This window comes from Panthera onca, chromosome C1 (genome assembly GCF_046562875.1).
Source record: "Panthera onca isolate mPanOnc1 chromosome C1, mPanOnc1 haplotype 2, whole genome shotgun sequence".
Taxonomy (NCBI): domain Eukaryota; kingdom Metazoa; phylum Chordata; class Mammalia; order Carnivora; family Felidae; genus Panthera; species Panthera onca.
The window spans coordinates 121,446,047-121,464,558 of NC_138346.1; the positions used below are offsets into that span (position 1 = coordinate 121,446,047).

Consider the following 18,512-nt stretch of genomic DNA (forward strand, 5'->3'; position numbering starts at 1 on the left):
CATCAGGGAAATACAAACCAAAGCCACATGGAGATACCACCTCACACAGGTCAGAATGGCTAAAATGAACAAATCAGGAGACTATAGATGCTGGAGAGGATGTGGAGAAACAGGAACCCTCTTGCACTGCTGGTGGGAATGCAAACTGGTGCAGTCACTCTGGAATCAGTGTGGAGGTTCCTCAAAACATTAAAAATAGAAATACCCTACGACCCAGCAATAGCACTGGTAGGAATTTGTCCAAAGGATACAGGAGTGCTGATGCATAGGGGCACTTGTACCCCAATGTTTATAGCAGCACTTTCAACAATAGCCAAATTCTGGAAAGAGCCTAAATGTCCATCAACTGATGAATGGATAAAGAAGATGCGGTTTATATATACAATGGAATACTACTTGGCAATGAGAAAGAATGAAATTCTGCCATTTGCAGCAACGTGGATGGAACTGGAGGGTATTATGCTGAATGAAGTAAGTCAGTCAGAGAAGGACAGATATCATATGTTTTCGCTCATATGTGGAACTTGAGAAACTGAACAGAAGACCATGGGGAAGGGAAGGGAAGGGGAAAAAATAGTTACAAACAGAGAGGGAAGGAGACAAACCACAGGAGACTATTAAATACAGAGAACAAACTAAGGGTGGGTGGGGGCTGGGGGAGAGGAGAAAGTGGGTGATGGGCATTGAGGAAGGCACCTGTTGGGATGAGCACTGGGTGTTGTATGTAAGCCAATTTGACAATGAATTATATTAATAAATAAATAAATAAACAAACAAGTAAGTCAGTCCTAGGGATATAATGTAAAAAACAAAAACAGAAAAACTCACCCCATAGGGTTATGGTAAGTATCGCACCAGCTCAGGGACTTTTGGGAAGTGCAAAGCCCTCAATGGGTGTTCTTCTATCAGCCAGGAGATGCCATGAGGGAAATTTTAAGCTGGTACACAGGAAAATGTGCAGATACTCAATGTGAAAAGAGAGTTCTGGGAAACTGAGCTGTGTAGAGAATTTTTTTAAAAAATTCATGAGATGACCTTTCGGTTCGAGGGACGTTAAGTTCATCTTGGTCTCTCTGTCTCTGTCCCCAAGACTGACAAGGAGAAAACAGATTTTGTCTTTGTTTCACACATCTGTTTTCCTCTTGTGCTAATTCTAAATTGTTCCTCTATCTCAAACGCAACGTGTTCCCTCCTGCTCCAAACAGCGTTGATCCAGCTTGCAAGACATCTCCAGAAAGTGTTTGTGGCTCACGCCCCAAGTTGATCCCTGCTCAGCCATCCATCAGATATTACCACGTCCTTTTTATGTGTCTGGCACAGTGCTAGGACCTGGTGACACAAAGATGAATGAGGCACAGTTTTTATTCTCTCGCTGCTCACAGACTGGTGATGAGATAGATGCATAAACAGGAAATAGCACTATCATTGTGTGCTGTGAAAGAAAAATGTGTATTTTTTTCAACGAGCACGTAATGATCCCTTCCCCATGCGTGCCTTCTGCTGGCGTGAAGTACAAAATGAATTCAGATGCCTTTCCTGGTTTTCAGGGGTGTCTAGTGCAGGAGTCAGATAAGTCAACAGTCACAATCCAGGAACACAGAAGCAAGCGTGAGGTTCACACAGGAGCCCAGAGTACAGCACCTGCTGGATTGAAGCATTCGGGGAATGTTTCCCATAGGATGTATATCAAACAGGAAGAAGCAGGGGTTGGATTCCAGGCAGACAGAGCAGTGTGTACAAAGGCAGAGTGGCTTGGGGGAGTGTGGCATTTTGGAGAAACCAAAGCTGCTCAGCATGCCTGGTACACAGAGTGAGGAGGGGGGGATGTGAGAGCAAAGCAGCAAAGTCTGGAGGGGTGGCAGAGGCCAGACCACAGGCCCTGGGGAACCGTTGATCATTTCAACCTGGGAAGTGGTCTGGTTGGATTTGCATCTTAGAAAGATCGTTGTAGCCGAGGTGGGTAGATCCGCACATATACGGGCAGTCGGGGGGCAGGACAGGGACACAAGAGACTGTTTAAAATTCCCTTCAAATGGGAAATTATGAGGGACTGAATCTGGGTAATACTACTGGGGGACAGAGAGAAGGAGGTGGATTTGAGAGCCAGAAAGAAATGTCATGGGCTGAATTGTGTCCTCCTGTAAAAAAATTCATGTGTGAAGTTCTGGTACCTCAGAATGTGACTGTGTTTAGAGAGAAGGCTTTTGTTGTTGTTGTTGTTGTTGTTGTTGTTGTTGTTTGAGAGAGAGTGCGATCACTCGTGTACAAACAGGGGAGGGGCGGAGGGAGAGAGAGAGAATCTTAAGCAGGCTCCATGCTCAGCACGGGGCCTGACACACTCTCTGGAACCGTGACATCATGACCTGAGCCAGAATCAAGAGTTGGACACTCAACCAACTGAGGCACCCAGGTGCCCTGAGGTCTTTAAAGATACGATTAAGTTAAAGGTCATTAGGAGGAGCTCTACTCCTGTATGATTGTTGTGCTTATGAGACCGGGACACAGAGACACATAGGAAGAAGACCATGTGAAGGCACAGGGAGAAGACAGCCATCCACAAACCAAGGAGAGAAGCCTCAGAAGAAACCAGTCCTGCTGATAACAGTGTCTTAGACTTCCAGCGTCCAGAATCATGTGAGAATAAATTTCTGTTAAGCCACCCCACCTATAGTACTTTGCTGTGGCAACCTGAGCAAACAAATACAAGGAGGAAGAATCAGGAGTTCTGGGGGTTATGTGGCGGGAGGGACTGAAGGAAGAGAGTAGAGGGTGACTTTCAGGTTTCTCACTTGGCCGTCTGGCATGTGATGCTGCCCCTCTCCAAGAGGTAGAACTCAGGAGGAGCAGTGGGGTTGGAGAGAGAAGATGGTGCATTCCAGGTCGGACATGTCCATGGTCCCTGTAGAACAGTGAGTGGAGATGGCCCACGAAGCAGCTGGATGTGTGGGGCTGGAGTTCACACAGGAGGTGTGGGGATACAGGTAATGAAATGTTCAGACAGAGGGGCCGTTGAAGCAGAGGACAGCGGAGGTCACGCAGGCAACAGGTGTGCTGGGAGAAGAGAAGGCAGAGGCCACTTATGGGAGAAGGGAACAGAGATGGCCTGGGCACGGGACAGAGTGAGAGGCATTTCTCAGAGAAGAAAATGTCAAGAGAGGCTCTCAAATCCTGGAGAGCTCAATGTCTCTAAATCCCTGTCTCTCTCTGTCTCTGTCTCTGTCTCTCTCTCTCTCTCTCTCTTTCTCTCACACACATGCACACCCACAAGTTCATGTTGTTCTACCATTTTGTGATATCGGTCGGTCGCTTTGCAAAGATCTTTCCATTGTTTTCCACGTGTTGCTCTTCAGGCTTCAGAGTCAGAACCAGAGCAATGTCTGTCTACTTCTTCAGAGGCCACAGAATGCTCTTAGCTCTGGACCCCTGCCTGCTGGGGTCTGCCCTGGCCTCTAGCCAGCCCCCCAACAGAAGCTGTCCATTGGTCACTAAATGTCACCCTCCGGGAGGTTGGCCCGGTTTTTCCTCCAGGGCCGTCTTAACCCATCCTGCAGTGATTACCTCACTGAAGGACACAGACTCAGTGGCCCTGCTCCAGGGTGTTTGAGGTGAGACTGCTCTTTTTAAGGCTTTTTGAGGAGTTGGGCAGAAACCTTGTGCCTCTGGGGTGGGGCCAGATGTACAGGAGCTATAGAAACCACCGCACCCACTTAGCCCAGCCTCCCAGACCTGGGAAGAACCGTTTCATTGGTTTACTTACTCTGGGAAGGCGCCTGGACCCCCTCTCATGGACTCCTCACTCCAGTCCAGTGAGAGATGCCTTGAAGAAAGGTCATTTGTCCCGGGTTGTGTGATTAATTAAGAACCTGGGGATGTGGGGGTACCTGGCTGGCTCAGTCAGAAGAGCATGAGACTCTTGATCTCGGGGTCGTGAGTTCAAGCCCCACGTTGGGTATAGAGATCACTAAAAATAAATAAATAAACATTAAAAAAAAAAAAAACCAAACCCAGGACTTGGCTCTGGGTGACTTTAAAGTTCTCTCCGCTGTTAAGTGACACTCTCTCTTGTCTTTCTGCCACCACCTGGTTCTCCCTTCCTTCCCGGGCATACTCCATGCTGGTGAAATCCTGGGGTGCTTTACCCTGAAGTAAACACAGTCGGCCAAGCAGTAGCTGGTGAACCGGTCAGCCAGTCAGTGGATGTTTACTCTCCAGGGCACTCCTCCAGGGTGTGGAGGGGATGGATGGCACAATACGAAGAGAGCACGAGAAAGAGCTTCTGCCTTTAAGAACTTGCCGTCTCCTTGGAAATCGGAGTGCTGGGCACAATGTCAGAGATCGGTTTTTCTCACCCACTCGGCAATAAGCTTCGGTGCAATGCCAGTCAGGGTCCTTTGTGAGGCCGACAGGGCAGGCCCTCTCACCCTTTCACCGAGAGGGAGCCTGAAGGGGTCAGCCCGCCCAGCTGGGCTGTCTCAGGGGCCCAAGGTGAGCTCAGTCCTCAGTGACAAGCTCAGCGCCCTCGTCCTTCCGACCTCAGCTTTTCTGAGGTCCCTCGGCATGAATCTCCCTCGAGAGACCCCACTGGTGGTGACGGGCCTCTGTCTGAGCACTGGCTGCCCCCAGCAATAAGAACTCCAGCCTCCCAGTGTCCTGGGAGAGCCCAGTCACTTTGAGCTGTTCCAGTCCCTTTCTTCTTTGGAGATTAAATCTCCATGCCCAGTGCTCCCTTCCAGCATCAGGAGGAAAAGACGTGTGCTGAACACAAGCCCTGAAGCGGGGGGCCTGGGAAGCTTTCCCCTGTCACCCGCTCACCGGGTCAAGGCCTGGAAAGCAACCCTGCGTGCATGGCCTCCCCGGCTGGCTGGGTGCGGGCAGCCTGTGTGCCTGCAGGGACTTCTGCCCAGCAGCGCTGTTTCCTCATACCTGAGCCGCCCGGGCCGCACGCACCACTCCCGGCCTGAGCACACTATTTAAGGCCGGCGCGCTAGAGCCTGCTGTGAGTCACGGCACCGGGAGGGCGGCGGCAGCTCCACGCACCCGGCTCCCTACACGCGCGGGAAGGGGCGCTCCCCCGGCCATGGCCTCCCTGGGGCAGACCATCTTCTGGAGGTAGTGTGCTCTTCTCCTTCCTTCCTGGTGAAGGGGACAGGGGTGAGGTGTCTGGGGAGTGCTGACGACAGCTGGGCTGTCCCACGGGACTCCACCTATACCCTTATCTGCTCTAGCACTGTGCTGGCGGGAGCCTAACTGGACTTGACTTAACATCACGCCCCAGCCACTCAGGGCACCCATTCGGGGTGAGGCTGGTTTTCTGCCATGGAGGGCTCTGGATCAAGGCTTGTATGCATCGGGCCGAGAGCTCCACAGAGACATCAAGGCTCTTGTGGGGCACCGAGCAGGGCTGTGTGGGGCTGCTTGCTGGGATGGCAGGGAGCCAGTGACTGATGCTGGATGGGATGTGAAGGTGCTATATACACTATCCGGTCCCCAGGATGAGGCAGGCAAGCATGCTGTGACCCTTCTCTGTGGGCGTGACTTCCCAGTACTGCTGAGTAAACCACACCAACACCCCTCCTCCACTCCCAGTTGTAGGATGGGGTCCCTAGTTGTCATGGGGGTTCCCAGGAGATGAGACCTGAGATGCTGCTGCTGAGAAAGCAGGCCTTTGCTAAGGCCCGGATCTGCCCATCCTGGGGACTGGGGCAGAGTAGGGAAGGAGAAAGAAAGAAAGAAAGAAAGAAAGAAAGAAAGAAAGAAAGAAAAGGAAGGAAGGAAGAAGGGGAAGGAGGAAGGGAAGGAAGGAAGGAAGGAAGGAAGAAAGAGAAGGGAAGAAGGAAGGAAGGAAGGAAGGAAGGAAGGAAGGAAGGAAGAAGGGAAGGAAGGAAGAAGGGAAGGAAGGAAGAAAGGAAGGAAGGAAGGAAGAAAGAAAGAGAAGGGAAGAAGGAAGGAAGGAAGGAAGAAGGGAAGGAAGGAAGAAGGGAAGGAAGGAAGAAGGGAAGGAAGGAAGAAGGGAAGGAAGGAAGAAGGGAAGGAAGGAAGGAAGGGAGAGAGAGAGAAAGAAAGAAAAAGAAAGAAAGAAAGAAAGGGAAGGGAAGAAGGAAGGAAGGAAGGAAGGAAGGAAGGAAGGAAGGAAGAAGGGAAGGAAGGAAGAAAGAAAGAAAGAAAGAAAGAAAGAAAGAAAGAAAAGGGAAGGGGCACCTGGGTGGCTCAGTCAGTTAAACCTCCGACTTCAGCTCAGGTCATGAAGTCAGTTAAGCATCCCACTTCAGCTCAAGTCATGATCTCATGGCTCATGGGTTTGAGTCCAGCGTAGGGCTCTGTGTTGACAGCTCAGAGCCTGGAGCCTGCTTCGAATTCCGTGTCTTCCTCTTTCTCTGCCCCTTCTGCACTTGCACTCTGTCTCTGTCTTGCTCTCCCACTCAAAAATAAATAAACATTAAAAAATTTTTTTAATTGAAAGAAAGAGTAGGGAGGCATGAGAGGGAAGTATAAAATGCAGTAGGCACGTAGAGCTGACAGGATGGAAGGCCCAGAGCTGAGAGGAGGAGCAGGGTTCACGAGGAAAAAAGAAAGCCCACCCCTCACATTTCCTCCTCTCACTTAGCTACCTCTAGTTGCCTCTTTTTCCCTCAGAACGTCACTTCCCTTTCTGGAAAGAAAGAGCTGGAAAGTGAAGGAAGGGTTTTCCTGAAAGGGTTGATGATTCTATGTCCCTCATAACTCATGATGGTGTTTAGGAAGATGGGAAGACTGGTACACGAGGACTCTAGGGGTCGTTGGAGAGACCAATCCTCTGATTTCTAGGTGTTTTTTTTTAGAGAAAGGAAAAGGAGGGAGGGAGGGAGGAAAGGAAAGCTCAAATTAACAAGGAAGTTTGTGAAGAGACTGAGAGAATGTTACTTCCCAGCGGCAGCCTAGAAAATTCTTTCCCTTAGGGGTGCCTGGGTGGCTCAGTTGGTTGAGCGGTTGAGCATCCAACTTCGGCTCAGGTCATGATCTCACTGCTCATGAGTTCGAGCCCCGCGTTGGGGTCTCTGCTGACAGCTTGGAGCTTGGAGCCTGGAGCCTGCTTCGGAGTCTGTGTCTCCTCCTCTCTCTGCCTCTCCCTTGCTCGCACTCTGTGTCTCTGTCTCTGTCTCTCTCAATAATAAATAAACATTGTAAAAAATTTAGGAAAGAAAAAAAGAAAATTCTTTCCTTTAAAAAAAATGATAGCCCCCTCACTTGGGTCCTTCTGGAATAGCCAGTCCTGCAGTAGGAGGGGGAGGGGGGGTTGGGGGGCGGGCTCTGTGTGGTCAACAAGGCTGTCAGACAGCACTCACCTCCCCATGCCTTACTCCCAGGGGAAGGAGCAGGTAGTGGAGAGCTTCCCTTCAGGCTTTTCTGCCCTGCAAGAATGTCCCAGGAAGCACCTACATCAGAGGAACTGGTGTTTTGCCAGCACCTTCTATCTCCACGCCCTGGGCTAGGTGCCTTACAGAAGTCCTTTAATTCTCATCTGAGCCTGTGAGAGTTCATTATCACCTCAGAGAAGTTCAGCCATGTGCTCAAGGCGACACAGTGTGCAGGAGGCAGGGCAGCATTTAAATCCACTCTACCTAACTCTGAACCCCAAGCTGTCTCCTCTGGGCCGTGCTTGCCCCCACTCCACCCTCCCCTCAGACTCGCCTCGCCTTGCCTGTCCCAGCTCTCCCTCCTCCACCCCCATTCCTCCGTTCTGGTTCCATAGATGTGAAACACTCCTCTAGCAACAAGTGGGTCTGTTGTTCCAAGGATGGATGTGTGGGCTTTCTAATAATACATTACAACCAGCCTGACTGGTTTTGCTGGAGGATTAGCAGGAGGTGGGTGTTCAAAATGCATGTTCCCCCACCCTTTAGAGACCCAAGGGAATCAACAGAGGCTCCTCTTGTTGGCCCCAGCATGCCTCATTAGCTATTCATGCTCTGCAATTGCAAAGGCCATGACAAGTCACAAGAGCAGATCTTTTGTGCCAAGAGGCCACCAGGAAGAGCACCAGTGGGCAGGCTCAGTGGGAAGCAGGGGCTGGAGAACTCATCCCACCCTTGGCCCTAACGAACACACTTTCTTTGCCATAATTTTCTTAATTCATAATAATTCCTTTTATTGAGGCGATCATGACCGTTGGTGATGTGGGGGAGTGTAAGAGAGGGCCTGCCAACCTCCACAGACCCGGTGGATTTCTCTCTTAAATAATTACCAGGGAGCTTAATACCTTCAAATCTCATGCTCAAAAATGGATGCCACTCAGGGATGGAATACCAATATGCAGTTTCTGCTGAACCTGACCTTGGTCTATTTCAGTGTTGTGTGATCAAAATTTTTCTCCCCTCCTCCCATTGTAGCTGACAGTGGGCACAGCATTTGCCTATGGAGCATTTGTGCAGTACCTGCTAGGAGTTCAAGGGTAGAAAGGTCATGGCCCCTGCTCAAAGGGGTTATGTTATGGTCAACAACATTAACTCAATACCTTCTGTGTGCATCAGACTAGGCACTGGGTCAAAGGCGGCTAAGACATTGATGAGATTGTAGCCTAATGGAGAAGAAAGACTCCCAAACAGATAATTCCAGTATGCTGTTCATAAGCCATGAGACAATAAGGCAGTGTGTAACAGCAGCATTTCCTTAATCTGAGGCCTTAGGGAAGGTCTCCTGAGCCAGGTGATGGCTGGGCAAAGCCTTGAAGGATGAGTTAGTGTGATCCTGGTGAAGAAGGGTAGGAAGGACACTCTGTGCAGAGGAAAGAATAGAATAGAATAGAATAGAATACAATACAATACAATACAATACAATACAATACAATACAATAGAACTCACGAACCAGCTACTCTCCTCTCATCATCAGAGTAAGAAGCATGAGGCAGGGGGTACTGGGATGAAGCAGGAGAGGCAGGGCCAGGTCATGGTGGGTCTTATCTGTCAGGCTCAAAGTTTGTTGTTGTGATGAGAAGCCAATGAAGGCTCTCAAGCAGGGGGAATCATGGTGGTTTTCATCTTGGGTGGGTTATTCCAGAGGCAGCATAGAGGATGGATATGAGGGCAGTGAGCCTGGAGGCCAGGAGAAACTGGGGAAGCCATTGCTGTCAGAAGTATAAGGGATAACGAAGACCTGAAGTGGAGAATGATGGCTGGGATCTGGAGGGGAAAATCAATTCCAGACACATTTAGAACTTAAAATCAGTAATATATGAAAAATGAATGGAGGGGCAGGTAGGGTAGTACAGAGTAGGAGTAGATGAGGCAAAGGGCGGAGCCGGGCATGAGCCCCACGTTTCTGGATCGCACAGAGTGAGTTGGAGAAGAGCGAGGAGAGATGAGAGTTGTTTCACTCTGGTACATGTTGAATTTGAGGGCCCTCTGGAACCTCCAGTTGGAGATGCTCAACAGGCAGCAGAAGGCATGAAACTGGGAGAAGTGAGGGCTGGAGATAGCAGTTGGAGAGCAGTTGAGGGAATGGTCACCTGGGATTCCTTCTAAGGAGAACACGTAGAGAGAGAGAGAGAGGGCAAGGAGCCAGCTAAAGAAGTGAGCTAAAGAAAACTAACTTTTATGGGTGGGCAAAGGAAGATGAGTCAAAGAAAGAGCTGCGAGTACACAGTGGAAGAGGTAGGAAGAGACCAGGATGGACAAGTCTCAGGGATGTCAACAGAGCAAAGTTTCATAGAGGTCCCAGGGCTGGAAGTGGTGTCATTCAGGCTCAGTAAAGTCTGGCACTGACAGAGAGATCCAATCCAGATAAAAATATGGCCTATGCAGCATTTAAGTGAAACTCACATGGCTTTGCCCAGAAAATGAAGTGGGCAGGCTTCCAAGTAGATCCTGCATGCAGATGAGGTCAAGCAGGGGCAGGGACCCTCTGAGTCGAGCCTGAAGAAGGGCTCACGGGTGCTCTGAGTGTGCACGGTCAGCAGAGAACATCAGATTGCTATGACACCTGGTAGCTCTCTTTCCAGAAAGCAGAGACACAACTGTAGCAGAAGTGAGGCCCAGTTGGCACAGATTTCAAATTGTTATTCCGCTTTCCTCCCCACCAACCTTCTCTCCCTCCCTCCCTCCCTTCTTTCCTTCCTTCTTTTTCCCTAGATTCTTCATCTGTCCTATTCTGACCCTTCTCTCTGAAGTCAACTCTTTGGAGCCTCTAAGACTGGGGGAAATCACCAGCAACAATGAGAGTGACGAAGACATGTCCAAGGAAGGAAGTTACTGGGTGGAGAAGTAGCAGGAATCTTTTTACCAGAAGAAGGCACATGAAACAGAAAATAAGGGAAACCAGAACAAAAGCAGCTCAAGGGGCTTCGCTCTGGAGGTTTCGTTTCCCACTGTCCCTGAGTTTTCAAGCTGGTGGCTGGCTCAGACCTACCGGACCTTAGTGGCCAGGGAAAACAGCGCTTGGCAACACAATGGAAGTTCGCCCGATGAGAAAATCATGAAAGGTCTGGCTTGGGGAGGATCTCAGCACAGGCCATGCTGACACTTGAAACCCCACTGAGATAGGAGATCTGCCCAACTTTCAGACCCTCTGAACCTACAAAATCTAAGGTCTGGGGGCCTTCAGGGCCCATCCCCGTGGACAGGACAGGAAGTTAGAAAACGAGATAAACTGCACATCGGAAGAAAGACTTAAACAGGTGGCACCTGTGTTGCTGCCCCTGTCTTTCCGTTCAGCTCACATGGCGTTTCCACTTCGAAGTCTTCCTGGATCTTTCTAGCTGCTGTTAACTGCCCCTTTTATGTTTGCGGTTGTCCATGTTGATGAATTTCTGTTCCTGGCGCCCATCTGTCTCCCTCAGTAGGGTTTTAGCCCCTCGAGGGTCTGGCCTTCACCTTGTTCACTGTTGTGTGGGGGCACCACCATGTGTGACACCATGGCTACACGGCGGGGCTCTGGAATCAGACTGCCTGGATTCAAATCCTCCTGCCACCTTGGACACTTCTCTTCTGTGAGCCTCAATTTCCCTCGTTCTAAAACGGGGTGACAGTAGTACCTAACTCCTAGTGCCATGGGGATGACACGTGATGATTATGTGCCTGGCACATCCTAAGAACTCTATAAATGTTAGCTATCGCTAGAGTCATTAGTTGTCACTCTACAATGCTCGGTCCGTGACCGGCTCTCCATAAGAACTTGTTAACCTCAACTCCGTGACGCCACTGGCTCTCCCATCCCTTAAATAGGTGTTCTAGGGAGACTACACTTGGATAAATTGCCACCGGGGTCTCTTAAGGACAGTTAACTCTAACAACACTCTGGAGAATATTCAGTTTTCTAGAATCTCGTTCTGAAAAAAAAAAAAAAAATCCAGCCCACCTCACTTTGTTGTCTATGAGTCTGACACGTAATCCTTCTCTCAACCTGAGGATGACTACGGTTTAGAATATATGTCTGGCTTTCCCAGTATCAAGCATGAAAGCAGACAAGGTGAGTTGGGAGACCCTTGGGTATACAAGCTCAGCATCTACATCTTCCTGATGAGGCACTGTTGACATCAGGAGCCACAACCTTCAGGGAGCAGCTGGAGCTATGGAGAGCTGACCAAGCACTAAGTAATGGTTAATTAGCTAACCCACCCCACAGTCCTGATTATCTCCATTTCAAAGATGCCAGTGTTGAGGCAAGAAGATTTGCTCAGTGTCCCCCAGCTAGCCAATGGCAGGAACCAGCTTGTTCCCACTTAGACCTCTATGCCGACTGTTACCAGGGAAGTGTCTTTCTACTCAGCTCTGCCTCATCTCGCGCCACTTAAAAAACCCCAGCTCCTCACTGGCAAAACTCACATCCTCAGGGGCAAGTGACTGCCGGGGTTCTTAACCGCCGAGGAAGGAGCTTCCTCCAAACAGGCAGGAGCCTGTGGACTGTTGGCCCCTGGTTTGTGTTGTTTTGAGTAGCTGCTCTAGGCGAGTGAGCTCAGGAGGAAGAAGTGACTGAAACTCAGTGAGAATTACATACTCTCAGAGCTTGACAATTCAGACAGTACACCCCCTCATTTTATTGCCAAGCTAATAAATTGTGCAACTTGCCCATGGGTCATGCAGTTTTTAAAACATGGGTACAACAATAAGCCTATATTGTCCAGTGTCCCTAGCTGAAAACTCCGTTGGACCCCAGCCAGCCACGACTGACCAAACAGCAAGGTCCCTAGACCTGAGAGACCAAAGCTTCCTCCATATTTACCTTTGACATAGGAAGATGTGGAGATAAATGTTGGTACTGGAATTCGTCTGACCTGTGTTCATATTCCAGCCCTCCACTCCCTCGCTCGAGGGACCTCAAGTACGTTACTGAACCTCTCTGTGTCTTCACTTCCTCCTCGGTAAATTGGGATTCATAACAGAAGCTATGTCAGAGAGTTGTTGTCAAGACCAAATGAGTTAATGCACGTGAAAGTTTCCAAGCAGCACCTTGCTTGGGTTAACGGTTGGTTGGGTGTATGAGTTATCTCAGTTATTCCCTCCCACTGTTTTCACAGAATAATTAAGTGATTTGGAGATAGGGAGCCGAATGGCAAGTCTGACAGTAGCAGCTGGGTTTAAGGGACCTCAGTGTCTGAATTGTTCTAGGATTTCAGTCAACTGGAAACACTTTCTTTTCTAGTCCCTGTTCTGTGAGATCCGGGAAAAATCCCTGGCCCCCTGAGGTGGCAACATACCCCATGATACTCAGGGTTCAGTATCCTGACGGCAGAGGTGACATCACCTGGGCCTGTTAGAAATGCAAATTATCACACACAACCCCCCCTTACCAATCCCCCAGACCTACTGAATCACAACCTGAGGTGAGGCCCAGCAATGTGTTGTGGTTTGTTTTTGTTTTTTTCATTTTTTAAAGTGTTTATTTTTGAGAGAGAAGCAGGGAAGGGGCAGAGAGAGAGGGAGACACAGGTATCCGAAGCAGGCTCCGGGCTCCAAGCACTCAGCACAGAGCCCGACACAGGGCTCGAACTCATGAACTGCGAGATCATGACCCTCAGAACCAAAGTCAGACGCTTAACCGACTGAGCCACCCAGGCGCCCTGCAATGTGTTTTTTTTTTTAATTTTTTTTTTAACGTTTATTTATTTTTGAGACAGAGAGAGACAGAGCATGAACGGGGGAGGGGCAGAGAGAGAGGGAGACACAGAATCGGAAACAGGCTCCACGCTCTGAGCCATCAGCCCAGAGCCTGACGCAGGGCTCGAACTCACGGACCGCGAGATCGTGACCTGAGCCGAAGTCGGACGCTTAACCGACTGAGCCACCCAGGCGCCCCTGCAATGTGTTTTAATAAGCCATCCGGGTGATGTCGACGTGAGCTCAAGTTCCAGAAGCCCTGTATTAGCGTTCTCTCTGGACTCCGTGGTTCCTCAGGGAAAGCACAAGGATTTCATCTGGACAGAGATAAATTTCACCTGGGCTCATTTATCATTCCACATTTCTCCTTAAGAAATGTTCTAAAGAGGGACAGGTGGGCCTTGATGAAAACAAAGGGAAAAACATGAAGTTTCTGCAGGTAAGAAACCCAGGTTATATTTCTCTTTATGTTAGCTTTCCGCAATCCCAAACCATCTGCCTGAAACGTTTCAGATTTACTGGCCCATCACTTCCAAATGTATTCCTACTGCTCCCAGCACAGCAGTAATGGGAGAAAGGGCAGACGGTTTCCCCTCTTTCTTTTTCGGCAGGTTTAGAATGAAAAATTTCATACACTAAAAACCATGAAAGATTTGAGAAAGGGAGAGAGCATCCATAAAATTTAAAGTATTGAATTGTCTCTTTTAGCTTCCTATGGACTCCTCATTGTGCTCTCTGCCACCCTCACCTGAAATGGCCATTTCCTACCTCTCTTCTCTTCAATCCTCTTGTAAGCCCTCCCCTCCCCAGTCTCAGATGATTATCTTGCTTTATCCTTCACTGAGAAAATAGGAGCCAGCAGACAGGTATCCTTTATCTTTTCACTCCCAAAACTACCTGCTACACTCATCCGCGCCCTTTTTCTCTGCTCTCACCTGCTCAAGAACACCTCCGCCAGCCAACATCCTCGGTCTCCCCTCGGCTCCTCTGTCATCCCTGTCCCCATCAGCGCATTGCTATCTTAAAGGGAAAACCCTCTCTCACCTCACAGACTCTCCAGCTCTCGCCCCATGTCTCTTTTCCCTGCTCGGCAAACTTGTCGAAAGAGCTGTCTGGGGTTGCTGATGAGATCTGCGGCATCAGAGAGGGAGTATGATGTGGTTCCTAGCGCAGACTGGAGCCAGGCTGCCTGCGTGCAATCCCAGCTCTGCCACCTTCCAGCCATGTGGCCTTGGGCGGGTTCTTTGTCCTCCCGGTACCTGGGCCCTGCATCTGTAAAATGAGGATGATACTAGAATCTGCATAATAAGACTGTGAGAATTATGTGAATGAAATCATATAAAGCGCTTAGCAGATCCTTACTGCAGGACACAGTTTTGTCCCCACTATACCAAGGTATTGCTCCTGTCCCTGCCAAACCTGATGTTGACCTCTCTGTACTTTCACAGCGGCATTCGACACAGATGTCCCACTACCTACTTCATGATTTCTTCTCTCGGTTTCCATGGTACTACACTCTCCTGATTCCCCAACCCCCACCCGTGCTTCCCACCCTCCTTCCCCTGTGGCACTGGTATGGTCTCCTGGGGTTACCTCTGCTTCTCCAAGCCTGGGCCTAGTCTGAGGGTAGCCATCCCTCTGCTGCCCCCACACAACTGGAAACCACCAGGATCTTCCTCTGGGAAACCTGCCTCCGGTATGAGGACTTTCATTCATTTTCTATATTAAAAAAAAAAAAAAAATTTTAACATTTATTTTTGAGAGACAGAGCACAAGTGGGGGAAGGGCAGAGAGAGAGGCAGACACAGAATCCGAAGCAGGCTCCAGGCTCTGAGCTGTCAGCACAGAGCCCGACGTGGGGCTCGAACCCATGGAACCATGAGATCATGACCTGAGCCAAAGTCAGATGCTTAACCCACTGAGCCACCCAGGTGCCCCCATGTCCTATATTTGATGACTGGCTCTACTCTGCTAAAAAGTCTTAGGGCCCAGGAACAAAATATAATGGCATAGGGACAATTGTCCTTTAAAGGGGCTGGCGTAAGCTTCAGGGTTGGGATGAAGTCCCATAAGGATGATAGGGTAAGTTGTGTACTAGCAAGTGCTAGATAGGAGGATGGCCATATTGGGCCATACTTCCCGGAAATAGCCCTAATGCCTGTCAGAATCCCCCCATCTGTCTTCTCACTCCCCTGGACCATTATCTGGTCACGTCTGAGCATCATGGGGTCCAAGCAACATGCTTGATTCAAGCCCCTAATAATCTCTGTATTTAAGTACCTAAGACCGTGGTTCCCCAAATGAGTCTAAAGGGCACTGACGCTGCAACAAAATTTTTCCTGGAAGAGTCCTGCAGTCGAGCAAGTTTGGAAGTGCTGAATATTATTAGGTTGGACCATATGAAATTGCCAATGTTCAATGGCTTTTGCCCTATGGAAATGGCAATTTCAAATGGTTCATCCTCATATGTGTTCCTCTGGGACATTCACTTAGGCATATTAGCATCTTCACGTCCTAACGGTAGAGAAATCTGTTTGATTGCGATTGACCCAAGGTTATGAAAATGTAATCCTTTTTAAAATAATACTTATTAATAAACACCAGACACACTTTGGGAAACTATGGGCCAGGGTAATTGAGAACGGCAGTCATGAATAGAAAAAAAGTGCAAGAAGGTGGGAGTGTGCAAGCAGCAGCCGGGCCTGAGCAAAAGCACGGGAGAAAAAGAGCAGGATGGGGTTTTCCTTCCAGGGAATGCCTGCCCGCCTTTGAAAGCCAAAGTCATATTTTTTCAGATATTCCCCTTATACAGTCAAGCTCTTCCTTGATGAACCTTCTTCCAAATAAGCTTTTTTTGTAACTGACTCCTGCCCTTCTCTCCCTCCTAAAGGGTAGGGAGGATCCATGAGGTGACATCAATGGCTCATGCCATATTCCTCAAATGACAGATACTAAATAAACATGGGTATTATTTTGACTGCCCTCTCATTATTATAATTATTAATTAGTTCATCGTTTCCGGGTTTTATCATCATCCCAGTTCATAGGTGTTCATCTAATCTGCTTACACCAGTGAGGTGAGTTAAGCACATCTGGATGCAGAGAAGAGACTCAGCCCTGGCTGCCGGTGCCTCAGGGAGCATCTCACACACGCTCTATAAAGAACGTGGGCACATAGCCAATGTGAGTTTGTTGTTCTCCAGGCACTGGAGCCAAATGTCCATGACAGAGAATGAAATTGTTGGATGGGGTAGATTCAGGTAGAGTAGAGTGAGACAGGGGCTTGGCCAGGACTAGATCCCCCGGTGCTTCCACTGCCCCCCACACCATGCCACTGTCTGGAATTCTTTCCATGAGAGAGCCTCTAACAGGCTTCTCTGTCGTTCATATGCTACCTAACGGCCACCTGTGACTGACCCTCTGTGGAAGGACTAGGTATTTTGACATCTGTCAGCCCCTCTGGTCACCTAACAGGTGTTAGGCATTGGTAGGCACTATCTAAGGCTCTGTGGGAAGTAGAAGATGAGAGTTGAAGGATAGGGTGTTGCTTTCTTAGGACAGCATAGCGTTAATCAAAGTTGTGAATCGTGGCTTGCTGGGACTAATGACATTGAATGGTCCCCTGACAGTTTTGTGTCCTGTGGTGGAAGACAACTATCTAGAGTGAGCATCCTTACAAAGGAAATCCTTAGCCTGTCAGGGGCATGGCTACAAACATTCAATTGCCAGGAAGGGTAACAACAAGCCTTTTTGATTTCTCATGATATAAGTGAAAACAAAGCCTTTGACCCAGGCTCGCCCAAAGAGCACACACGGATAAGGCTTGAACAGGCCACATCATCTTGCAGGCCCTCATATCTCTTTTGTCTTCTCCCCATAAAAGTCAAATAGTCTTACTAGCATTCGGAGAGCTCTGAGAGCAACGGGAAGGGGTGTGGGCATTGCTACTTCTCTCCTGCTTCGTGGTAGATTGGAAGAGGGTGGGATTTGGAAGCTGGGGGTCCTGACTTGACTTCCCTTTCCAAACTTATATTGGGTAATCTTATGCCAGTCACTTGCTTAATTTCTCCTGTTAAGTAATGACAATAAATGGACCTCCCAAAACTGCCCTAAGGCATCTCTTGCATTGCTTGACATGTCTACATCTTTAATTGAGAAGCTGTCTCACCCATTTCAAGAAGAGAATTAAAAAAAAAAAAAACACAAGACCCATACACCATGAACTTTAAAACAAGCAGAAGGTCAGAGGTGCCTGGGTGGCTCAGTCAGTTAAGCCTGCAATTTCAGCTCAGGTCATGATCTCATGGTTCGTGAGTTCAAGCCCTGCATCGGACTCTGCACGGACGGCACAGAGCTTGCGTGGGATTCTCTCTCTCCTCTCTCTGCCTCTCCCGTACTTGCTCTCTCTCTCTCTCTCTCTTTCTCTCTCTCTCTCAGATAAGTAAACTTAAAAAAAAAAACAGAAGGATTAAAAGCAATGGTCATACATGTCCTATTGTCCATTTCCCTTTGGGTCCACCTTCAAAGAGTCTGTGCATATCAGGAATGTAGCCCCACGTTCTGGATCTCTCAGACAGCAACTTATGTCAATTCTAGTGTTGGCCTTCTCATGGGATCACCCTATGAGAAGCCCCACAACCTTTAATCATGGCCTCCAATGTTGGGTTCTTCCTGTGTATCAATACAGTTCCACAAGTTCCACATACATTATTGATGAATTTAACAAATAGTTATTTGATCATCTACTTTGTACCTGGCAACAGAGATCCTAGGATTATAGTCGTGTATCAGGAGACGGATAAGTAAACACACAGTTATAAGAGAGTAAGCAAAGTGCCACTGCAGGCCACTTTCAGAATGCTTTGGAATCAACTTCTAGCCCAGCGTTGATGGTAGTGATTATGGTGCATGGTCAGAGAGACTTTTTGAAGGAGGTGGCTGCTGAGTGGGAATTAGCGAAGCAAGGAGAAGTGGAAAGAACATTCAGGGGAAGTGCAAGGCCTACGAGGTGGTGCAAGATGGGAAGACAAGGGGAAAGGCAGAGCAGGGAACAGAGTGGCATCTGGAGAGATCAGCATGAGCTGGATTTAACCTCAACAACTGGAGATGTTGGGTTTTATCCTCCCACTTTGCAGCTGAGTAAATTAAGGCTGAGAGTGCTAGGAGAAAGTGAAGGTGGATACTTGGGGGGAAGATTAGAAGACGTGCAAAATGAGCAGATGAGATCAAGTCACTTTTGAGAATGATCTTCAAATGAATGAGGAGAAATGATGAGGTCAGGAAGCCATTGGTTAATGGCAGGACTCTGTGAAGCCCATTACTTACACTTTCTGCAAGGGATCATAAATTTCACCGCTTATCCATTGTCACAACTGTTGAATATAATATATACAAAGGGAATTGAAAATAGAGTGTAGATCTGTCTGCCTCCAAAGTCTATATCC

The 18,512-nt window shown here is 48.7% G+C and overlaps 1 protein-coding gene across 1 annotated transcript in view; it reads left to right on the forward strand.

Annotated features, from left to right (window-relative positions):
• Positions 1–4,584: 4,584 nt before the first annotated feature.
• VTCN1 (V-set domain containing T cell activation inhibitor 1) overlaps positions 4,585–18,512 on the forward strand; it is a 62,680-nt gene continuing 48,752 nt past the window's right edge. Inside the window, exon 1 of the mRNA XM_060625580.3 lies at positions 4,585–5,109. Within this exon, the coding sequence (XP_060481563.1) occupies positions 5,078–5,109 (32 nt within the window). The 5' untranslated portion in view covers positions 4,585–5,077. The remainder of the gene's footprint in view (positions 5,110–18,512) is intronic.